The 23,541-nt window shown below is 54.4% G+C and overlaps 2 protein-coding genes across 5 annotated transcripts in view; both read left to right on the top strand.

Annotated features, from left to right (window-relative positions):
• Positions 1 to 19,341, top strand: part of DTX2 (deltex E3 ubiquitin ligase 2) — a 33,429-nt gene extending 14,088 nt beyond the window's left edge. Inside the window, exons 4-11 of one of the 4 annotated variants that reach the window (XM_034068748.1) lie at positions 3,097 to 3,155; positions 8,887 to 9,018; positions 15,431 to 15,475; positions 16,362 to 16,432; positions 17,009 to 17,167; positions 17,253 to 17,414; positions 18,073 to 18,162; positions 18,687 to 19,341. In XM_034068748.1, coding sequence (XP_033924639.1) covers positions 3,097 to 3,155; positions 8,887 to 9,018; positions 15,431 to 15,475; positions 16,362 to 16,432; positions 17,009 to 17,167; positions 17,253 to 17,414; positions 18,073 to 18,162; positions 18,687 to 18,911 — 943 coding nt within the window. In that variant the 3' untranslated portion in view covers positions 18,912 to 19,341. The remainder of the gene's footprint in view (positions 1 to 3,096; positions 3,156 to 8,886; positions 9,019 to 15,430; positions 15,476 to 16,361; positions 16,433 to 17,008; positions 17,168 to 17,252; positions 17,415 to 18,072; positions 18,163 to 18,686) is intronic. The other 3 variants (XM_034068750.1, XM_034068749.1, XM_034068751.1) reach the window with 3 other exon arrangements.
• Positions 19,342 to 21,854: 2,513 nt separating this feature from the next.
• On the top strand, positions 21,855 to 23,410 carry LOC101868961 (uncharacterized). The gene is made up of 4 exons (XM_034068896.1): positions 21,855 to 21,923; positions 22,062 to 22,211; positions 22,885 to 23,005; positions 23,225 to 23,410. Exons 1-4 carry the CDS (start codon positions 21,866 to 21,868, stop codon positions 23,394 to 23,396), a joined length of 501 nt encoding a protein of 166 aa, XP_033924787.1. The 5' UTR covers positions 21,855 to 21,865; the 3' UTR covers positions 23,397 to 23,410.
• The last annotated feature ends 131 nt before the right edge of the window (positions 23,411 to 23,541 follow it).

The following is a 23,541-nucleotide window of genomic DNA, read 5'->3' as shown; positions in this document are numbered from 1 at the left end:
TTCCTCCAAAAAGCCCCATTTCAGACGCAGGGCAGGCTGCCAGTGGCGTTTCTGCACCTTTCCTGACGTGACGACACTTCCTCCCCTGCCCTGTGGCTGCAGATGTGCCCCGGCAGGGCTGTGGCAGAGGTACCTCCACACACTGTGCCTTTCCCTTGGTTTCATCAGCCTCACAGCTGGGCTTTCTATGGATGTCAGAGGAATCACAGCGTGCACAGTGTCAGGCGGATGGGTCAGCCCATCCTACAGTGACGTTAGCTGAGATGCTGCTAACTGAACGTGCCTGTGTGCAGCCACGTGGAGTAACAAGTACTTGGTTTCTCCTTCATCGCATCAGTTGGCTTAAAAAGCCTCCAGCACTCAGAGCTGGCACACTTTGCCTTCACACCAGGGGTGCAGCCCATCAGCGACTGTTTCGGAGCTGATGGAGAGTAATTCATCTGCAGTGCAGTTGCAGCTTCCAACACTGGATTGCTTGCAAGTGCATCAGTTGCTTATCTATTTCCCTGTGTAAATCTCAAGGGCTCTCCTCACTTCTGTCGTGGTTTAACCCAGCAGGCAGCTAAACACCATGCAGCCACTCACTCACTTGCCCCTGCAATGGGATGGGGGAAAGAACTGGAAGGAGAAGGAAATAGAATCCATGGATTGAGACAAAGACAGTTTAATAGGACAGAAAAGGGAAGGAAAATAATAATAGTAAAACAACAATAATAATAACCATGATGATGAAAAGAATTATAATATCCAAACCTAGTGATGCTCAATGCAATTGCTCCTCGTTGACAGGATGGTATGAGGAGCTGAAAAGGCCTTGACTTGGTGTAAGCACCACTCAGCAACACCTAAACCATCCGTGCGTTACCAACTCTGTTCTCACAGTAAATCCAAAACACAGTTAGCAGGAATAAAATCAATCCCAGCTGAAACCAGGACAAGTCTGTAGAAGCTCTAATTCCTTGGTGACTTGGAAATGAATGAACAATTTCTCTAGTGGTCTTCTGGAATCACCAGTAAATCCCTTCCCAGAGCAGCCCTGGGTTTGCTACCTTTACCCTCAGCCCCCTGGAAGGATCCCCCACTGCCCATCTGCTCTCCTGGCACAGCAGAAGGTTCAGCTTTGGGCTCTGCTGTGGTTTTGCCTTCCGTGGGGAAGTGAAAGCACCCAAGGTGGCTGTTGCGCTTCGTGGTGTGATGATGAAGCACAGGCTCCTCAGTATCAGTCATGTGCAGGGATACAGGCTGGGTTAAGGGGTGCCCAGCATCATGTTGGCTTCTTGGCTGCTCAGTTGGAGGAGGGAAGGGAGTCCAGTGCCTCTGTGATCCTGGGGAGCAGTTCTCGAGTTCCTTTATGTTATCTGGTTCTCAAAACCCCTCTTTGAATGCAGCTGGAGAGGGAGCAGCACTGCTACTGGATCTGAAGAGGATCATAGGAGCAGACATGAAGCAAAGGGGTGAGACAGAGAAAGGAGGAAAACACCTGAGAAAGAGGCTGAATCAGAAAGAGAAAACTCATAAAGAGGAGTCACAGCATGTGATTTGAAACCAGAGGGAGGATTTCCACTGTGTTCAGTGGGTTTGAATTGGGCCATAGTGAGAACAACCCATTGCATCATTTGACGTTGCAAAATGAGGGGCAGCAGAAGGGAAAACACAGTCTTTGAAAGAGGCAGAAGGGAAACCTCTGTGGTCTGGGGAGGTTTTAAAGGGCCTGGAAGAGCCTGTCTCTTGGCCAGGCTCTCAGTGCAGCATCAAGCCCTGCGTCCTTGCCCTGGGGGTTCTTCAGCAAGCTCAGCACGTGTGTGGTTGGGAGCCCGTTTCAAACTGCAGCAGGTAGGAGAGGAGGGAGGTGGGGATGGGTCCCTGTTGTGAGGACAGATCTCTTCAGCTCTGCTCATTGCCATGGAATTCAGCAAGGCTGAAAGGAAGGACCTCTCTCTAGGAAGCTCTTATGGGCACAGTAGAGGAATCCACTTGCATCCCAGCTGGAGAGGATTAGGTTCCCCCTGGACAGTGGATGGCATTTAGGCACTTGACCACCTTAGTCTCTAATTGAGTTCCTAAGAAGCTGGCAAGGTTTGATGTAATTTGGGGGGACCTTGGAGATGGTTGTCTGAATGCATCATGTATTAACTGCAGTGATGCACATGAGCCCGCATCCATCCCAGACACATACACCACCTGAGATGAAGTCTGTGGGTGACTTCTCAGTGCCAGTCTATTGAATATCAGACGTTCCTGCTCTGCTCATGTAGATGAAGGCTGCTTTCTCTTCTCCTGACCCCCTCAGCAGCTTTCATGCTCATCTGTTCCTTCCTAATTCCTGCCATTCTAATTGCATGGCCCTGGCTGCCCACATATCCCAACCTAACTTGGAGTACAGCTGCCAGTACTGGGAACTGCTGCCAAAACAAGTAGGTTAGGAGCCTGAGGAGCATGTTTGATGTCCAAATCCTCTTGATTTCCAAAGGAAGGTTGGTGCCAAAAGTCTCTTTCAGTCTTTCCTCCTCATTCCCACGTCTTGCATTAAGCCCTTGGATGCCCAGGGCTCCATTCTGTTCATCCCAGGTCTACAGCTCCTTCTTGGCCTTTCCCTGTCTCAGTTGCCCCATCTGGAGAGCAGTGGGGATGCTCTTGCTTCCTTTGATCTGTACAGCTGCAACCTCTCATACAGCATGGGGGTTTATGCTCTGGTGGGCAGTGTTTCTCTGGCTGGACACCAAGTTACCTGGAAGATTTGATTCCATGATCAGCTGCTCACAGGAAGCTCTGTATGGGAGCATCACAGAATCAGAGCAATGAGCTGACAACAGGGTTTGCCAACATGCCCCAAGACCATCATCCAGCTAGGAAGAGATGGGGCTGCATACAACTACACAGGTCTGAAATCCACTTTAGAGATGCATAAACCTATTAGGTAGCTCTGGGCTCCTTAAATGTAGGTGCTGGACCAGTGCCTGGGTGGGTGTTTCAGCTGGGGTTCATCAGAGCAATGAATCCCTGTTATTTACCCAGGAGGGATCAGTGCATTGCTGCATTGGCTGTTTTGGTGATGGAGTTGTGCTGTTGAGCTTGTTTCTTTGTTTTCCTCTCCAGTGCCCCAGCCCTGCCTGTCAAGATGCCCAAACCCAGCAAGGTGAACCAGGCCCTGGCAGGTAAGGATCCAGCTCTGCTTTCCTTGCTCTGTCCATAGGGTTGTGTGAGCAACCAAGTGGTTGAGCTTTCCGTGGCACTTCCTCTCCTTTGTCAGTTTTTAGGCAGAGCCTTCAGTGCTGCTGGTATTTAAGGTTTTAGACCCAAAAACAATAGCAAATGTGGGGGAGAATGGGATGGTCAAGCCTTAGGAACTGCTTTTCTCATCAGAGCTGGTCCTGAGGCTCTCAAAATGAGAGGGTTTATTTGAGGGCTGGGTACTCATTTTCTGCCATGGGGGAGCACATTGATCAAGCTCAGTCCTACCTGTTACTTGCTCCTACTTTGTAAAGCCAAAGGGAGGAGTGAGGTGATGTGTGGTTTTAAACAGCACCTTTTTTAGCATGGCTCTGTTAACAAAAGCTCAGGTGGTTTTCAGGCTAAAGAATGATTGTGATGCCTTGTTTTGGGGGGAAAGGAGGGGCTGCAGGTTGAATCAGACATTGCCTCCTGTGGCAGCAGAATACAGGTTTGCTTGTTGTCACCCAAGCCTGTGGATACAGTACTAAATACACACAGGAGTGTGTCTGGGGGGGATGAAAGTGCCACTTTTCAATGCTCCTTTCAGAGTAGATTTTCCTGTTAAACATGAAATGGTCTTGCCTTGCAAATGAGATCTCTTGCAGTGGGAGCCTTTCCATGCCACGAGCTGTCAGTGGGATCTGCTCTGTTTTGACTTAGTAGCACCAGGGCCCTGGTGTGGTGGTGCCTGGGGATAGGGGTGTTCTGTTGAAAGCAGATGTCTTCTCCATCCTGCCACTGACTGTGCACTTGAAGTCATAGCATAATGTGGTAACCTGGGGGTTGAGGAGTGGGAAAGACCAGATGTATGGTGTTTTCTGTATTGCTTTCAGCCACTATGGTTGATGTATTAACCCTCTCCTTCCTCATTCTCTTGTCCATGCGTGATCTGGTTGATGTTATTAGGTCCTTGGACACTGAACTTTGTCCTGAGCAAATGGAAGTAGTTGCATTCTCACTGCAGTTACCACTTTATACCAGGCAATGTGATGGTGTTTGGTCTGGTCTCGAGTGTCAGGCTTTTACCCTGCCTCAAAATGATACCCAGGCCTGATGTTTGCAGTCATCTAATGAAAACTGTGTCTTGCATGTCTCTATAGCTGAATGGGGAATGCAGAAAAACTAACACTGAGTGGCATCTGGCAGCATGCAGCCCATCTGTCTCCTTGTTAGTACATTAGCCTGTGTGGAAATGATGCATAAAGTTGAGGTGGATGTCCTGAGCAGGACTCCCCTTGCTTATAAAGGCTCTGGGTTTCATCCCCTGGCTGTTAGCACTGGCTGTGTAATTAAGTGCTTAATCACATGAAGGTACCTGCAGCACCAAATCCAGGCTGTGTTCATGTTAACTGTGATCTCGTTCTGCACATACAAGTCATCAAGTGTTAATTTGGAAGAGGTGAATGCACATGGTCCATGTTTCAGTACAAAAGGCTGCAGGAAAGCCCAAAATAAGCCATTTGCCACCATTTAATGAAGTTAAATGAAAAGGTGAAGCTTCAGATGGAGAAGCTTTAAGATGCTGCAGATGGTGTGAGAGTTCCTGATTGTTCAGGTTGTCCTCTAACACATAGGCTCCCTGCTGCATGACTGCTTCCTTCAGCATCGAGGTGGGAAGGCTGGGGACCCAAGGGCTCTGCAATGATATGGGGGGAAGAGGGCAGTCTCAGATGTGAGCTGAAGAAGGCTTTATGCTGGGAACCCTTGGTCTCCATCCTGAGATGCCTCTCGGCAGCTTTGCCTCTGGTTTGAAGCAGGCGAACTAAACCCCTTGGATCTTATGGGTGATGCTGAGGAAATGCTGCACATGCATCTCTTGGATGCAGAGGGATCTTCTGGTGGATAAACAGGAAACAAGGGATCCTGTGGCTCCAAATGGGAAGCTGGCTTTTGTTTGTGTGATGACTGCCTGGGGAGCTAACACTGATACTTCTAACAGCACCGTGACTTCTTTTTCCTTGCTTTCTGCTGGTTTAATACTCCAAGGTGCATGTGGAAACTTGCCCTCTAAGCTTTAGTTTTCCTCCCCTGAGTAGTTGGTTAGTATGGTGACATAGCAGAATAGAGGTGTAAGCAAACTGCTGAACCATGGTGGTGGTGGTGGTGAGGGATCAGCTGGACTAGAATCCCTTGGGAATAATGGAGTTCAGGTGGTGTGCATTGGGCTGGGGTTGGATGAGGCAGACAGGTGAAGGGCCTTTTGATACTGGTTTGAAGATGAAGGCTGGAAATGAGCTTTTTTGGGTAAATGTAACCAGGTGTTTCTCATCTGCATGTTTCCTGGAGCTGGGCTGCTTGGGAACATCCTAACCATAACAGCTTTGCTAGTGGATGTAATTGCACTGATCAGCAATGCTTTCCTGAGACCTCATGTTATTTGAAGGTAAACTCTGCCCTTTCCCCTTTACCTGCTTAATTTGGGACTGGAACCACAGGCATACCAGTGTGAGGTGTGTGACCAGAGCTATGTTACCCTGGGTATGTGAGCAAGTGTGTGGTTAATGCTCATCACATTATGTAAGGGTGTGTTTTCCTACACTCAGCTTCTGCACAGGATGTTACAAAAGGTCCTTATTTGCACAGCAGGCTGAGAAAAGCTGGTGGATGTTGTCATAGCTCCAGCGAAACTCATTGTACCCCAAGGAGTCAGTGATGTGCTTCAGGCCAAATTGAGGCAGAACTTGGAGTGTTCATAGGATCAGATCAGGAGCCAAAGGATGTTTTGCAAGGCTGTCTCTTCCCGCATGTGGTCCTTGCAGGGATGAAACCCAGTGGAAGGTGGGAACATATTAAATAGTGCTTTCTTGAGCTCCTGGGGTCAGTAGTGAGCAGCAAGAACACATGGATGTCCCAGGTAGTCTTGGTTTGGGCAGGCTTATCTTGTTGCAGCTTGGCTTTTGCATATTCAGGTGAGAACCTGTCCAGGCCTAGAGCCACATTCGCTCCTGACATCACTCCATGGATGCCCCCACAAGTTGGGAATTGAACTGGTTGTGTCCACAGGTCAGAATTGGAGACTCTGTGTGCAGAGGTGATGTGTGTCCGTGTGTTGGTTTGGCACTCAGTGTGAACACACATACCCTTAGTGGGGACTCTTGTCACTGCAGGGTTGGTAGATGCTGAGATTTCCAGTGTTGTATTAGATGTTCCAAGGAGACATTGCTGCTGGGTTGTGAGCAATGTAACACTGGAGCATCCCCTGGGTGAATGCTCTCTTGATTGGAATCTGCACAAGATAGTTCCTTATGTCTCTCCAAAAGCAGAAAGTGACCTTTTCTTGGCCAGTTTGTCCATGGGAGAACACCGGGTTCTGGTAGTTCTGGTCCCACGCTTGCCCTGTGCTATGTGGAGTTGTAGATGCATTTGCAGCTCATAAAGTGAAAGCTGCTGGACTAAATCCTTACTTTCCTTGTGATGATTCACGATGCTGGTTTGGATCTGTTAGTCCAGGTAGAGAGGGGCTGTGTGTGCTAGGGTGACTGCACTCAGCTGAGGTTCTGTGCCTCATGCTCTTCACTTGGTTTTTGAAGGTAATGCTTTGCCCACCAGCATGAAGAGCCTGAAGTCAGCTCAGCCTCTGCTTCTGGTGTGTTTCTTCTCTGAAATGGGCTCTGCATGCTCCTGTTAGCCCAACAGTATTGATATCTTGAGAAGGAAGCATCAGTTTTCCTTTCGCCTGTCAGTCAGCTGTGTGTAGGTGGCCTTGCTTTTCAAACGTCAGTCCCTGCAGTCGGTGCTGTCACACTGCTTATGGAGATAACTTCATGGTCTCCTTTTCTGCACTACTCTGGGGGAACTGCATTTTGCAGCTTGGTGGGATCAAGCTCTTTGAGATGTCCAGGTTGGACACAGGGGTTTGGAGCAGCTGCTCCAGTGGAAGGTGTCCATGCCCATGGCAGGGGTTGGAGCTGGATGAGCTTAAGGTTCTTTCCAAAGCAAACCATTTGATGATCTCCTCTAGGATCTCGATAAGCAAGAATATTGTTGCTCCAGGTTCTCTCATCAGTGTGAATGGGAACTGCATGCTCCTGCCATTTAACCTGCTGAAAGGGGAGAGGCCCTGCCTGGTGTATGTGTGGTGGCAGCTTGGTGCTGTTGCTGGGTTTCAGTTGTACTCATTCAAAACCCAAGTGGCTTTTGTTATGGGAACACTTCAGCTCCTAAGGCTTGCGGGTGTAAATGGACTGCTGGCTTAGGCCCAGGCTGAGAGCACAGAACAGCCTTGTGGTCTTTAGTTCAGGACTTAAAGGAAGGTGTTGAATTGGGAAACTTCTGGATCTGATGCTTGCTTGGAGGCCTGCTGGCTTGTGCTGATGGCAGGACTCCTGTGCTGTACCTGCTGGGAGCAGCCCCATGTTGTCAGTAGGGTGAGGGGTACTAACCCAGTGTTTGCATGGACTGGATGATCTCCAGAGATCTCTTCTGATCCCACCACTCTGAGCAGGTTCTGGAGTGAAGGAGGTACAAAACGTGGCCGATGCTGTGCAGGGATAGTTCTGCTTGCAGGGCATTGCCACAGGCTTTGCTCAGGGGGTTTCTAATCACCAGGCACAGGTTCTTATGGTTACAGAGCTGAGGCAGAAAATAGCCCTACCACTTGCACACCAAGCTGCTGCTTCCTGTCACAGCTTGGTTGTCAGTTGTGTGTGTGGGCAAGGTACCTCATTTTTGTCCTCAACAAATGTGCTTTTAGATCCTGCCTTTCCCAGCGTGACTGGGAAAGGAAAACCTTTAGAAACCTCAGCTTTGGCTGTGACTTCCTGTTGCAGGAGTTGCCATAGCACTGGGATGTGCGCTGCTCTGTAGCCCTAAGCATTTTGGTTTAGTTCTGATGATGCTGCTGCAGGTGGGAATTCACTTCTTGGGAAAACAGAGGCAGGTGTGTTACTGAGTGGAAGCTAAAGAGTAATTGCTAGCTTAGACTTGCAACCAGCCTCTATTTCACAGGCAAGCACCATTAGATCAGCATGATCAGTCCTGTAGCTCTTTATACCTGCAGGGAATGGCTGTCCCTTTCAATGATTCATTAGCTTTAACAACCTGCATCCCATGAATACAGCTGCCTGGGATGGATGGAGCATGTGGGAGTCGCATCACAGCTGGGATGCTAGGGAAAACTGATGTGCCAAGGAGGAGATGGTGAGGGGTGAGTTGGGGGCTGTGTTGGCAGGGGGTTGAGTGTGGCAGCCCCACATTGCTGCGGTGTTTGAAGGGGATCAGCCAGTGGGGTGATGTTGAAACCTGTAGTTTTGGGGAGGAGTGAGCAGAACCATTAGGAGTTATGGGTGATGCCCCCAGGGTCAGGGCTGCTTCCAGGGCTCCGGGGAGCAGGACTTTGCACCGCAGCACACTCAATACCCAAAGAACCCTAAAGCCAAGGCACAGAGGAAGGTCCTGTTCACACACCAGCACAAAGGCTCCTCAATGAGACTTGTGCCTGTATCTCCCTACATCAGCTTGCTGCTGGGCTCCTCCCTCTGAAAGCCTCTGCATCCTGTCCCTGTGCCGACCCCAACCCCGTTGCCTCTCAGGTGTTTGATGTCCTCTGAATCAAGGGCTTGGGTTTTGGTTTGCTTTTATCTTTTGGTTTCCTTTTGCAGGGTTAAAGGTGATGTTAATGAACCTGTTTCCCCGTTGTTCCCTTCCCACATGTCGCTCTCGTACCCACTGTAGGCATGACGGCTATTCTGATGTCAGCCGCTGGACTGCCCGTGCACCTCACCTGTGTGCTGCAAGCTGCCAGCACCCATAAAGCCACTAAAAAACACAGCTCAGTTAAGGAGGGGAGGAAAGTGTCCAAGAAAGGTAGTTCCTGCTCAAAATCTGATATTTGCTTCCATCTCCTTCTCTTTATTATCCCTCTGCACTCGCTCTGCCTCCCTCCTTTCCTCTTGTCTCTTCCTCCCCAACCCTTGTGACTCTTCTGATGTGACTGATGGTGTTTGTCAAGGGGAGAGGTAGGTGGTCACTGACAGGTTGTAAAAGATGATGGTGAAGTAGACCCAGTCCTATGGTAGCTCTGCTTGTTTCCATCTGTTGTTAAAGCTGGAGCAGCCCACTTGTACTCTGTGCATGCTGGTGTCCCCCGTGGTCCTGCTGCACCTCTTGTGGAGCCCTGGGCATCCACATACCAGGACCTCCTCTGACTCACTGGTGGGACAAGTCTGGGAGCTGAAGGAGCATCAAGGAGAGTATTTAATCTGTACAGGCTCCCAAAAGGCTTGCTTGTGAGCCACGCTTGTCACTGAGTCATGGGGTGAGAGGGATCTTCCAGACAAGCAGGACTGAGTCATACAGGCTTTGGATTGCAGAGGACTTGTTCTCTCCATCTCTGTCTGGAGTGGGAGGGAGGGGAGCATTCCCAGGTGGATGGGCTGGGTTACCCCAGCTCCCCTGCTGACCTGAGCCACCTCTAAGATAGGGACTTCATCTCTCCTCTCCATATCTCACTGGCATCCTGCACCCTCCCCCTTGCAGAGTCTGTGGAGCCCAGTTTGGAGTCTGTCTCCCATCTGTGTGTGGCATCCCTGGGACTCTGCAGGGGTAGGTGTGGATCCAGCCCCGTGTAGCTATAGAAGCTGTTTGCCAGCTCTGGCTTAGGTATCCTTCCTAAAGCGCTTCCCCTTCAGATAAGTGAAGAGGGGAACTAGAGGTTGGGGGGTGTTCAACATGAAGATGCTTGTGTTGAAGAGAGGGAATAGCCCTGAGGTGGAGGGTTTGTTGGTGGCAGCATCTCTCTGCTTGGAGTCCAGGAGGTCCAAACCCATCTGAAAGAAGCAGGGAGGGGGATAGCAGGAGAATAGAAGTGAAATGTGGAGGGAGGAAATGCATTATGGAGGGAGCTGGGAGGAGGAGATGGGAATGCAAGAGCAAGTGTGGAGTAGGATGTGTGAGAGGGGGAGGAGAAAGCAGGGGGTGGCTGGAGAAGCAGCGAAGAACAGGAGGAGCAAATGAAATGGGAGGTGAAGAGTGGAGGTGGGTGGCAGAGGGTGAGGATCTCACTCCAGAGCCAGCTGGTGAGGCCCTGGGGTAATGCAGCTCCTGGTGCTTCATTCCCAGCACGGGCAGCATCCGTGCAGCCCTCTGCAGCAGGGATGAGGTGGGATACCCTGGAAACAGGGCCAGAATGGATCTGTGGAGAGGGCAGACCCTACCACAGAGGCATTGCCTTGTCCCTGTCACTGGAGGAGCACAAAAAGGAGATGTTGGTACCTTGCTGCTGGTCAGTTGCCTCAAACTAGCTGTGTGTAGGGCACAGTGTGCCCACAGGCACACAGCCCTGCATCCCCTCATCCTGGGGTCTGTTGTACAGGGCTCTGCACTGCTCACAGCATCCAGCCCCTTCTTGGCATGGAGGAGATGCAGGTACGAGCAACCAGGATGCTTGCAGGAGCGTGATGCTCATGGGAGGATGTCTTGCAGCTTCTGAGTGAGATGGGGAGAGCAGCTCCACAGAGGATGGGACATGGTGGGTGAGAGCAGCACACACCACGTTAGGTACCCATGTGGGAAGCAGAGGGGTGGCTGTGGTTACACACCCCATTACCTCCATGAGATGGGGGGTCCTCAGTGCTTGCTGTAGCACACGTGTTACCTGCTGGGGCTGGTGAGCTGCACCTTGGCCATAGGCTGGGTGTGCTGGGGCAGTGCTGGCATCAGCCTTGGTCCCAGTGCCAGCATCCTGCTAGCTCACCAATGCCACCTGCTGGGGCTGGCACAGGACACCAGCTCCTCCTGTCTGGCATGGCAGGTTCTGTCCCTCCTGCAGAGGAGACTCTGCCAGCTCTGCCCTTTCAGGGCTGCCTTTGCAGGGGCTGGATTGCTAAAATCCAATGATTGGGTTGCTAAAATCCCCTGCTCATTGCAGAAAACAGGGTCCCCTTTGCTGGGTGGGGATGCCAGTCCTGACTCTGCGTGACTCCGGATGAAGAGGGTGCTCAGTCCTTCCTAGGAACAGGTTGTGTTTGTACAACCCTCCTCTGGGCTTAGGAGCATTGTTCTGCAGAGCAAATACCGAGCCTGACTCTTGGCCAGACTGTTGTGTTTCCCTTTACAGACCCTGAGGCTGCCAACAGGCAGAGATGGGCCCTTTTTGTGCCCTGACTTTGTGTATTGTGGATCCTTTCCCTCCCACATCCCTTTAGGGTTTTCCATGATGGAGAGTTGTGAAGCAGGAGCAGCCCCATCAGTGTGCTCAGTCCAGCCACCATAGGTGGTTGTGGTGTGCAGTGCACCCCTCGGAGCCCCCCCTGGTGCCACCCAGGCAGCATGGCTGGAATAGCAGCAGCTCAGTGCACAGCTGAGCTTGTTAAACAAAGGCACTAATGAGGCAGGCCACGTTCATTAGCACTGTTGGTGTTCTGGCTCTGGTGTCTGCACTGTGGGTGCTGCAGGGCTCTGGGCAGGCTGCTGTGGGTGCTGGCAGCCAGCCTGCTGGTGTCTGCCATCTGGATGGAGGCTTCCCAGCCTGCCATGGAGCTGTGCTTCCTTCAGGCTCCTGCATTGCTGCCTTGTGCTGGGGATGCTCATGGTGTGCTTGGGGAGGGAGCAGCTTGGCTGGCTCTGTCCAAGCTCTGCTGCTCAGGCATGGAGCTGGGTGCTGCAGGGCTCCTCTCCTTCCCAAGGCCATGGGTGGGCTTCATCTTCAAGGTCTTTTCCAACCTGGTTGGTTCCATGGAGGGGTTGAAGGGAGAAGGGGTTGGTTTGGGTCTGGTGTGCACTTCTCGGTCGGTGGGATCGCTTCTCCCCTGGCTTGGGGCATGGAATGCTGTGGTACAGAGGGGAGAGATGAGCACTCCTCCTTCCCTGCCATGCGGGATGGGATGTGCCTAGGCAAGGGGGATAATCCCAGCTGATTTCTGATTGCTCCCCATATGTCCATCCGCCCACAGCTGGGTGTGCAGACTATGGAATGGGTGGGAATGGGGCAACCCCTGGAGGTGGGAAGCTCGCTGCTCCCATAGGGGTCCATTGGCAATAGCAGGGATGCTCTGCCACAACCAGAGCGTCCTGGTTGCTTGGTTATCCTGCTGGAATGCGAGATGGGGAGAAACCTCACCTCTCCTCTGGCCTTCCTGATCCCTGGGAAGGTGGGCCCATAGATCCAGCTTTTCCAAGTCCAGAGGTGGTCAGGGTTGGGTGATATCCATGACAAGGACTAGAAGCAACCTGTGTCTGGCCTGCAGAGGGTACTGAAGAAAGCCTGCTGCTAACCATATGGCTCACTTTGGGATACAGAAGGAGGCATGTTACTGCTGCAAGCCCTCGGTTGCCAAGCAAGGATTCAAAACACATCTGTTAAATGTTGCCTATGGAAAGCCCTTACTTCAACAAGCAACTTAACTACAGGGAGGAAGGGGAAGCATTAAAGAAGTTATTCCTCTTTTTGTAAATGGAAGGATGGCAAAAGCTCTTTCACATCCTGGATACATCAATAGCACAGCGTTAGGCCAGCTGGGGATTAACAGGACTGGTCAGTTCTGCTATTGTGTTTTCAATTGCTATTGAATCCAGGAAGCCCTGGGGACTGAACAGGCTTTGATGCTCCCTGGGGATGGCTAGAACAAAGATTTGGAGGCAAACCCTTTGGAGCAAATGGTCCCGTAAGGAAGTGATTCATGCACTGGAGCACATGTGGCTCGTGCCTTGGAGGGTGCCGTGTCTCACAGATGCTTTCTAGCTGTTCCCTGTGCTGCTGGGATCTGGTCTGCCCAAGGAAAAGCCTCTCTGCAGAGCCAATGGAGGCTGCGTGGGCTTTGCTGCCCTTGCTGAAGCCAAGTTCTCAGCATCAAGAGGCTTCCTTGGGAATGGGCATTCAGGTACGTGCAGCTGGGCAGATGTTCCTCAAGCATCTGAGCTCCTTTTCCCAGTGCAGACAACCTTAGTGGAGCTGACTGCACCACAGCATCATCACAGCAAGGTGACAGGAGCAGGTCAGAGATGCCCCAGTGCAAACCCATCAGACACAGGGTTTCCTAAGGGTGGCTGAGGGCTGCATCTCCTCTGCCTGTCTTCATCCGAATGGCAGCTGGTGAGGTGCTGTGATGCCATTTGCTTTGCTTGAAATCCCTGTTGTACCCCATGAGAGCTTGTCCTCCCTCTCACCCAGCTCTGCCCCAGGGCTTTCATCTCCTTGCACTGGTTTCATTTGGATGAGCCTGACCAGGTCTTGGGCAGATCATTCTGCTTCTCCGAGCTGCTCCAGAGGAAGCTGACAGCAAGAGGAACACACAGCAGGGGCTGCAGGGAAGGAGCATCCTGATGGAGGTGAACTGCTCTAAAGCTGCTCAGATGTGTGCAGCTGGGAGCGTTGTGCCATGTCCAGGGCAGGTGTTGCTCTGGTGTAGTTCACCCTCTCTGCAGCTTCTTGGCATTGCTGTCCTCAGCCTATTGCTAGAGGAGACAAGAAGGTCACTTCAGAAAGAGCCAACTGGAAAGCATGGTTCAAGTGGAGAAGGACCTGGCAAGCTGCACGGGATCCTTGGGAATGAGACCGTGGTTGTCACCATCGGATACTCATGGAAGCAGGTGGATTTATGGCAGGTAGCAGCTCACATGGTCCTCTCCAAAACCTGCAGAGTGGGAGAAGCTGAAGCCTGCATCTCCCTTGTAACCATGAAGGTCTCTTGTGATTGCAAACCAGAGCCTGGGTCCCACTGCCACGTGTGGAAAGTGTCACCCTGTGATGGGGACATCACTTGGGAGCTTGGAGGCCTTCAGACACAGTAAGCACCAAGCTGAGCTCTGACCATGACCTGAAACAGTTCAAACTGATCACATCTCATAACTCATTCCTGCTGCCAGCTCTTGATCTGCTGTGTGTGAGCAAGGTCCCAGCAAAGAGGATTCCTGGACCTGTTCTTCTCCATTGGAAAAGCCAAGACCAGGAGCTGTGTTCCCTGTGGGATCTGGTGATGAGGCCTTGAAGCAGCTCCTGGCAGTGCTGAGCTCTCGCCCTGGGAGCTGGAAGGCTGAGGCTTGCCCAGGCTCCTGTTTGTCTCCTGCTCTTTCTTGTATCAGTTCTTGGAAATGCTTTTCCAGGGGGTTTTGACATGCTCCCAAAGTGGATAAGTCTTTGGCTTAATGCTTATTGTATCCTATTAACCACCTTCCTGGTAAGGGTCTCCAGAGGGGGATCCTCAGAGCCCTGCTCTGCCTGAGATGCTGAGCATCTCCTCTCCCACCCAGCACCAACCTTCAGAGGGAGCATCCCTTCACCTCCTGAGCTCCTTTCCTTGCTCCATGAGCTCAGTCATCCCCTTGTCCTGCTGCCAGAAGCTGTGCCTTTGAGGATGGCCAGGAATCCTGTCTGAAGGCTCTCATTTAGGCAAGGCCAGCTCCCAGTCCATCCACCTGCCTTACCTAACTGGTTTTCCACCCACATCACTGCTCTACCTCACTTTTCTATTGCCCTGAGCTAGTTTGTCTGCAGTGAGGACACATCTCTCCCCTGGCTGCATCTGCCCAGCTCTCTGTGCTGCAGGGTGGCCTTGTGCTCTCTCTGTTGTGGGGCCCTCATAGCTGGCACAGATCTGCTATCCTATAGGTCTTTGCCTGTTTAATGACACCTATGGCATGTGGGCTGTCCTTCCCTTTCTGCTTCACTGCATTTGCCTCCACCATGAGAAGTGGTTATCTATTAAATAGCACCCACACCTTCCTGCTGGTGACAGGCATTGCTCTCTGGGGGGGCAGAACAGCTCAGTGTGGCCATCTCTTGATGCACAGCTCCTTCAACCACAGAGTCAGTGCTTGGGAACACTCCATCCACTTGGAAAGCACCGAAGTGGATGGGGAGAGCTGCAGATGTGTGTTGTGCAGGTACACCCACAGCCTGGCTGTTGCATGGGGTGATGCTCTGTGTCCACCTGGGAGTGTGGAGTCTGGAGTATCAGCACTCTCTGTTCTGCTTGAAGCTGCTGTTGATGTTCTACAGTGGCTTAGAAACCAAAGCTCTCTGGAGTGCAACTCCCTTGCTGGGGTGTTGGGACAGGTATTTGTGTCTGGCTGCTGCTAGCACTTCCTTTGCTCCTGGCCAGGATGGAGAGCAGAGAAGGAAGCTCTACACCTTTGCCAGCCTGCCCATCACTGCTTTTCCCCCTAGGAGCAGATGTGGGACAGGAGAGTGAGCTTCCCCCTGAGCCAAGTGACAGGTCCCTCCTTCGCCTCCTGTTCTGTGGAGCCATCAAGTCACTTGTGCTCCTGTTTCCTTTCCTAGGCTGGTGGAGGAGCCTGGCAGCCTCCGTGACGGGCCTGATGACCGGTAAGGAGCTCACCTCCGGGGCCGGGGGCCGTGCGGAGCCATGCGATGCTCGCTGGCTTAGGCCAAGCCTTGTGGGGCAGCTCCAGGAGGATGGGCTGGGAGTTGAGGTGTTTGCTTGTGCTCTCAGTGGGAACTTGCTCTGGGTGTTGTGTCCTGTGGGGTGTTAATCCTGTCGTGGCTCCAGAGGGACTGAGTGGGCTGCTTGGGTGCCTGTGCCTGGACGGATAGGGAAATGTGACTGTATCCGTGTCCTGTGCTGCAAATAGGTACCTGTTCCAAAGCTGGTTGGGTTGACATCCCTTGTGACTTGCACTGTGTCTTGCTGGAGATGAGTATGTAGAAGCTCAAGAGAAAGGCCTCTGTTGTGTGTTCTGCCATACTCTAAACAGGGCATGAAGCTTAGTGTGTTGCTGGGTGTCCTGGTCAGCAGCCAGCTGGGGGGATGTGGGAATGCCTGTTCTCCTGTGACAGCACAGGTGGTGTAATCCTCTCTCCCACTGAGACCATAGCAGCCTTGGGTTGAGCTCCATCCTAGCTGGCCTCTGGTGTGCACCAAGAAAGCCCAGCTGGGACCTGGCTGGCATTGTATGGGGGATATGGAGAACCCTGGGGCACAGGGTACCAATAGGGCCTGTGGGATCTCCCATCAGCAGTGCTCATGGTCCTAGCAATGGCCATTGCTGACAGCAAAGCCTTCGTGGGGCTTGCAGGGATCAGTTGGAGCAGCCTCTTCTTCCCCTCTAACCCTGACCTCTCTCCTTGGCATCCTGGCCAATGACTTGCTTGCCTGCCTCCTCTCTGGCTCACCCTGCACATTGTGCCCATCGTGTCTCGTGCCATGTCTGATTCCTCCTCCTCTCTCTTTCTTCTCTGTCTCCTTGTGCAGCGACACCGACTGAGCCAGAAGCAGTGGTAAAGAAGTACCTGGAGGAGCTGAAGGGCTCTCCTGCTGACGAGGTGAGAGGAGGCTGAAGCAAACCCAGCTTGCCCAGTGGCCTCTTCACTGGGACCCTCCTTCCTTGGGCATCCTGTGTGCTGGTTACTGCTGCTTGCAATGGCCCTCTTGGCACTAGATGGACAAGCACTGCCTGGAGCACACATGTGGTAGCTGGTGACCTGTTAGGGGACCACGATGGAGAAAGCACAGTGTGGGTTGAAGAGCTGAACCTGGCAATGCCTCCCCGTTCCCTTTGGGATGGCTGCAGGGCCTGGGGTAGTTCTGGGCTCTTCTCAGTGCTCAGAGATCAAACCCCTGCACTGGAGCTGCTCTGGAGAGGAGCAGCACATCCCTTTACTCAGTTCCCACCCATCCCCTATGGCTGATGGCAGCTCTCTTCCTGTGCTGTCCAGGAGGTGATGGAGTGGGGTGATACCAGCCAGAGGAGGAAACCTGTCTCTGTGCCCTTAAACCTCAAACGGGAGGGTTCAAGTTGAAGGCACATCCTCCTGCAGCATCTCCTTTATCCCTTCCTTGGTGGGTCAGTCTGATGAGCCTCTGCTCGCACTACACAGTGGTTTTCTCCTTGCTGCCAGGACTGCATCATCTGCATGGAGAAGCTGTCGTCCCCCTCAGGTTACGCCGATGCCTGCGAGTGCAGCACCATCAAGCCAGAGACTGTTGGTCGCCTGACAAGCTGCCAGCACTCCTTCCACATGCTCTGCATGCTGGCCATGTATTCCAATGGGAACAAGGTACCGAGCTGGCTTATCCCCACCACATCCCCTGTGTCTGGGTGCTGGCTGTGGAGCTCTGATGCCTGCTGGTCTCTCCTCACAGGATGGCAGCTTGCAGTGCCCCTCTTGTAAAACCATCTATGGGGAGAAAACCGGTACTCAGCCCAAAGGGAAGATGGAGGTGTCCACGTTCCCCCAGTCCCTCCCTGGCCACAGGGACTGTGGGACAATCCAGATTGTGTATCACATCAGCAGAGGCATTCAGGTGAGTGCATGGCCCTGTTGGGTGGCACGAGCTATGTGAGAGCCTCCCAGTGAAGCACTGGGTCCCAGTACAGTACCTGCTGGAGCCCATCACTGATCAGCCCAAGGTGCCAGCAGCTGCCCTGGCTGTTCTTCAGTGTATAGGTGACTTGGAAGGTCTTTTCCCACTTTGAGAGTGGCTCCAGAGTCTACAAGAGCCTTTCACCTCTAGTAAAGACTGCTGCCTGTGTGAAGCAGGGAAGAGACCCAGCCTGTGCTCACAAGGTGGGAGAGATCCCAAGGTCTGGTTTCACAACCCACATGTGAGGTTTTGGTGGTTGCAATGAGCCTGCAAAGGTTTGAGCTGGGTGGATTACTTAGGGGGTCAGCAAACCATATGGAAGAACTCTAGTTTGGGGCTTTCTTCCCACCAGAATTGGGGCAATCTGAAGGTTATCCCAGCATCTCCTCAAGGAGATGCTTTGTATCCCAGTATTGCCCTTGGAGGACCCATGTCCCATAAAAACAAGTCGAATCTCATCCTCATCATCAGCAATCCCTTCCTCCTTTTACATAGAAGTGCTGCTTTGAGGTGTGCCCACATCAAATCCTTCTGCTCATCCTAAATCCAACTCGTGAAGATGGATGTATCCATGCCAAATGTGTCTTATCTATTGCAGGGCCCTGAGCACCCCAACCCTGGGATGCCGTACACAGCAAGAGGCTTTCCTCGCTACTGTTACCTGCCAGACAACGAGAAGGGCAGGAAGGTGAGGAGCTGCACCCCAATAACATGGCCCTTCTCACCTTGGCCCTTGGCCCTGGCTTGGTGCATCAGCACAACAGGGTTGCTCTGGGAGCTGTCCTCATGATGCTAACTAACCAGCTCTTGGTAGCTGTCCTCACTGTTCCTTCTGTGTGTGTAATCCCTCTATTCCCATGCTGCTGTCTGACTGTGAAGGTTTGTTCTCCTTCATCCCTTTACTAAACAAAATCCCATCTGATCCTTTGGGAAGGCACTCCTGGCCTGTCTTGGGCTGTGCAGTTGCAAGGGTCTGCACTGTGTGGCTCTTCCCATCCCCATTTCCTCTGGATGGTGGTGTCTGTCCCACCTTGTGGAAGACCAGCACATGTAGGGAATGGTCTTGTCCACTGGGACACCCCAGGGGTAACCAGGAACGGAAGGAGATTCCTTCTGATGCCAGGATCCCTCCTAGAGCAGGGACTTAGACAAGCTCACATGGCTCAAGCCTCCCCCCTGCTGAAGCTCCTGCTTTTCCCTTCCCACCTGCAGGTCCTGGAGCTGCTGAGGGTGGCCTGGAAGCGCCGCCTCATTTTCACAGTGGGCACCTCCAGCACCACGGGCGAGAGCAACACTGTGGTGTGGAATGAGATCCACCACAAGACGGAGATGAACACAAACCTGAGCGGCCACGGCTACCCCGACCCCAACTACCTGGACAACGTGCTGGCAGAGCTGGCTGCACAGGGGGTCACTGAGGACTGCCTGAGGCAATGAGCTGGGGAAGGGGGGTCCTGGCTCTGCTGCCTCCTGCACTTATTCCTGTTGCCTTAAGTTCCTGCCCATCCCACTGAGCAATAACTGCACTGCGGGAGCTCTGCGGCTCCTGTGGGCTCCTTTTGGGCTGAGGGAAGGGTCTTTTTGTAGAAGCTGCACTTGTGTCTCTGGGTTGGGGCTGATGGGCACAGCCAGGATGGGCTGGGGCAATGGGCACGAGGCGCTGGAGCCCCTTGTGAAGGCAGGAGCTTGCCCTGGTGATGGCTGGCGACAGGATGGGATAGGGGAGCATCTTGCTCCCACTGAACCGCCTGGAAAGCAACTAAGGGCCTCCCTTGCACACAGCAGCTCCTGTCTGTGGGGCACCCCTGAGGGTGAAGCCTCCTGCCCCTGTGCCAGCTCCATTGTAATAAACACTTCATTTTCACAACCAGCCCTTGCTTTACCTTCGAGCCACGTGGGGCCTTGGGCTGCCCCCCCTCCTGGTGGCTCTCTAGGGGACCAGGCTGCTCCATGGATCCAGGAACACTCAATCCAGCCAGGAGACAGGGGGGGAAAGCTCATGTCTGCTGAGGCAGGACTCAGGGAGGAGGCTGCTGTGCTTTGTGTGCTGCAGGGACTGCTGGTGCCATCATGTGGTGACGGCCTCCGTGCTCTGGTGCCGTGGCAGGGATGCAGGAGGGATGGCAGGGATGCAGGAGGGATGGCAGGGATGCAGCAGGGATGCAGGAGGGATGGCAGGGATGCAGGAGGGATGGCAGGGATGCAGGAGGGATGGCAGGGATGCAGGAGGGATGGCAGGGATGCAGCAGGGATGGCAGGGATGCAGCAGGGATGGCAGGGATGCAGGAGGGATGGCAGGGATGCAGCAGGGATGGCAGGGATGCAGGAGGGATGGCAGGGATGCAGCAGGGATGGCAGGGATGCAGCAGGGATGGCAGGGATGCAGCAGAGATGGCAGGGATGCTTTACCAGCCAGAGCATGCTCCTGCACCATCAGCTCTGCCTGTTCCAAAGGGGACATTGCCCCAGTCTCGGTGGCTTTGCTGTTGTCACCTGGGATGTTGCAGGGATGGAAGCTCTTGGAGCAGCAGGTGGGTGTCTGGTGCTCCTGCTCTCTGCCCCATGGGCTGTGCCTGCTCCAGTCCTGCCCTGGTTGTGAAAGGGAGAGGTTTTGAGTGCAGACTGCAGCTTTTTCACCCTCCAGAGTGCAGTGGAGATGGAGCAGAGCTGGAATTTCCTGCTCCTGTGCCCAGGGCAGCTCCTGCAGATGCTGTGGTGTGAATCAGCCGGAGCCTCCCTGCTGCTGTCACGACAGGAGGGAGGCATCTCCTAAAGCCTTTCCCATGTCCAGGTGCTTTTAGGGGGTGCAAGTGGCAAAGGGGGTGGAAAGCAGCAGAGCCCAGAGGCCACGATGAGGGGAGATGCTTCAGAGCTGGTGCCTGCTCTACCCTAGTGTCTGGTAGGAGAAGACTCCAGGGCCCCCATGCCTTGGAGCTGGAGGGGACAGAGCCTGACTTAAGTGCTTCTAATGCTACCAGACAGGTCTGACTGTGCTGGGTCTGAGCCAGGCCTTGACCCCACAGGAATGCTGGTACTGAAACTGTGACTCATGGTACCCCTGCGTCACACCCAGAGCACAACAGGGGCGACCAAGGGGGTGGATGGAGGCTGGCACATCCCCATGGGCATCTGCTGCCAGAGGGGCCTTGAGGCAGGAAGATGGGGAATGAGGCAGGGATTGGAAGGGGAGGAGGGATGGGGGATGCAGCTGGATGGTGTAATCTTTGGATGCCCCATTTCCACTTAATCCCACGGCCCTTTGGGAAGGGGGGGATCCCTTCCCACGCAGCCGCTGCCCTTGGCAAACACTGCAAGAGGAGCACTTACCCTGTGCAGTGAGAGCAAAGGGGGGGGAATGGGGAGGGCTCTGGGCCAGCCCCATTGCAGGGTCATGGGTCCTGTCCTAGGGGATCGAGGCGCTCGTCCCCAGCACTGGTGTGGATGGAAGGGGCAGTGTCAGCCTGGGGGGCCCTTGGTGCTGGTTGGGGTGAGTTCCGGAGCACTCCCTTGGGCAAGGCTGCCCACACCCGGAGCCTGGGAGCGCATCCCTCATGCTCAGTGGGCACGAGGCATGCACAGGGCTCAGTGTGGGAGCAGGAGTGTGGCCATGGCTGCTCTGTGGCCTCAGCCCAGGGGTTGGCTCCTGACAGCCCATCCCTGAGCACGGCTCCGGTGCCTCCTTCCTGCCTCAGTTTCCCTTTGATGCAGAATCAGAGAATGGTTTGGGTTGGGAAGGAGCTTGAAGTTCATCCAGTTCCAACCCCAACACCTCACACTGAACCATGGCACCCAAGGCTTCATCCAACCTGGCCTTGAACACTGCCAGGGATGGAGCATTCACAACCTCCCTGGGCAACCTATTCCAGTGCCTCAGCACCCTCACAGGGAAGAATTTCTTCTTTATATCCAATCTAAACTTCCCCTGATTCAGTTTGAACCCGTTACCTCTTGTGCTATCCCTACAGTCCCTAATGCAGAGTCCATCCCCAGCATCCCTATAGCCCCCTTCAGACACTGGAAGCTGCCCTGAGGTCTCCATCAGCTCCTCTTCTCCAGGCTCTCAGCCTGGCTCCATACAGGAGCTGCTCCAGCCCCTGAGCATCCTCTGGACTTGCTCCATCAGCTCCATGTCCTTATGTTGGGAACACCAGAACCGCACACAGTACAGGCAGTGTGTCTGTGCCCCCATCCTCACAGCCCTCCCCGGTGCTCAGCTCCGGTGTCCATCGGGATGGCTCCGGACAGGTTTGGTCCCCGGTGACCCGGGTGGTGCAGCCGGTGCCCTTTGCCGCAGGCTGCGGTGGGGCCGGAGCAGGAATGCTGCTGTGCTGGGAGGGTCCTGCTCCAGGGGAGCTCATCCCCTCACACCGGCACAGAGCCGGGACCACACCATGGAGCTGCTGCGGCTGCTGCTGGCGCTGGCTGGGACAGGCACAGCCCTGGGCCTGGGTGACTGCTGCAGGGGCTGCAGGGGTTCCCTATGGACCTTTGCACCGGGAGGGCTGGGGATGCTCCTGGGGATGCTCCTGGGGCTGCTCCTGGGGCTGTGGGATGGGGTCAGTGCTCACTCAGTGCCTGCTCCCGCAGCCCTGCTGCCCTACGTGCCCCACGTACCCACCGTGGCGCTGCCAGGGAAGCTCACGGCCACCACCTTCACCCTGGAGAGACCCAACTGCATCTTCGAGCAGGAGGCTGAGGCTCCCGATGCCGTGTGGCTGGTGGTGGCGTTTGCCAACGGTGAGTCCTGCTGCCCTGCGCTCCCCATAGGGGTACCGGGACCCTCACCCCATGGGTGCTCTGCAGCCTCAGGCTCCTTCAGGAACCCCCTGTCCCGCGCTGATGTGCCCCTGTACGAGCAGCTGCCCACAGCACACTCCTACATGACACTGGAGACCCCCGTCCGTGCCTTCACCTGCTCCGCACCGAGCCCGGCCCCACTGCGTGTTGGGGGGGACACAGCGTGCGGGGGACAGGAGCCCTGCAATGGGCCCCTGCCCTCCCCTGGGCCATACAGGTGAGGCCAGCAGGATGGGAACCCCAAATCCCACCCTGGGTAACCCCAGGCTGGGTTCAGGGGTTGGAACTGGATGATCTTAAGGTCCCTTCCCCCCCAAACCATCCTGTGATTCCATGTTTCTATGTGCGCATCCCAGCCCTGGTGTCACCTCCGCTCCCATCCCGCAGGGTGAAGTTCCTGGTGATGGGCTGCCATGGTCCCAGGGCAGAGACAAGGTGGTCTGAGCCCATCCTCCTTCAGAGAGGTACCAGTGGCACTGCTGCCTCCCTACCCCTGCCTGGTCGGGATGCTGGCACAGCATCAGCCCTATACCATCACCCCAAAGCCTGTCCCTTCCCTTCCCACCACCCCATCCCTATGTCCCCCATTACCCCTCATCCCATCTCCTTCCAGCCAGCAGCCTGAGCACCATCGACCCCCTGCCCGTGCACCGCAGCAGCACCGTGGTGGTCATCACCTCCATCCTCGCCAGCCTGGGGGCTGTGCTGGCCGCCGCGGTGCTCAGTGCCGTGGGGTACGGGTCTGGATGGGGACATAGCCATGGGGATCCTGGGGGACACCCCGTTCTTGGCCCCATCAGCAGAGAGATGGGGTTAACCTTGATGTACTGGAACTGGGGGTTGCCATAGCTTGCTGAGGTTCTCCTGGGGACCTCCAGGTGATGGTTGGAGTCTGGGGGGTCCAGCACAGCCCCCCCGAACCCCACTTGACACCTCCTCCTCTCCCCCTGCAGCTCCAAGGCGTGGGGGTCCCTGTGCCGCAGGGATTCAGGGACCAGCACCCACCGATCCTACAGGACCCACCACATCCCCCCAGCGCTGCCCCGGCCCCCCGGATGCCGCTGCACCCCCCCGGGGCTGGGCTGCTTTGCCCCCCGGCCTCCTGCTCCGTGTCCTGCCGAGTAAACTCCCTCTTCACACCCACGTTGTCTCTTTGTGACCAAGGGTGATGCTTGGGGGCGCCGGGTCCCCCAGAACCCACAGTGGTTGGTGTTGGGGTGGGTATGGATGTGTCATTGGTGCCGTGAGCGCTGCGGTTCTCAGCGCGCTC

The sequence above is a fragment of the Melopsittacus undulatus genome, chromosome 13, assembly GCF_012275295.1.
Source record: "Melopsittacus undulatus isolate bMelUnd1 chromosome 13, bMelUnd1.mat.Z, whole genome shotgun sequence".
Lineage (NCBI taxonomy): Eukaryota > Metazoa > Chordata > Aves > Psittaciformes > Psittaculidae > Melopsittacus > Melopsittacus undulatus.
Note: the sequence above shows the minus strand (reverse complement) of the source record. Positions and strands in the feature narration are given on the sequence as shown.

What these genes read in the sequence shown, in the direction of transcription:
- LOC101868961 (XM_034068896.1), top strand. Translation starts at nt 21,866, where the DNA reads ATGGAGCTGCTGCGGCTGCTGCTGGCGCTGGCTGGGACAGGCACAGCC. An exon ending in AGGCACAGCCCTGGGCCTGG is followed by an intron (nt 21,924 to 22,061) that starts GTGACTGCTGCA and finishes CTGCTCCCGCAG; the next exon opens with CCCTGCTGCCCTACGTGCCC. An exon ending in GCGGTGCTCAGTGCCGTGGG is followed by an intron (nt 23,006 to 23,224) that starts GTACGGGTCTGG and finishes CTCCCCCTGCAG; the next exon opens with CTCCAAGGCGTGGGGGTCCC.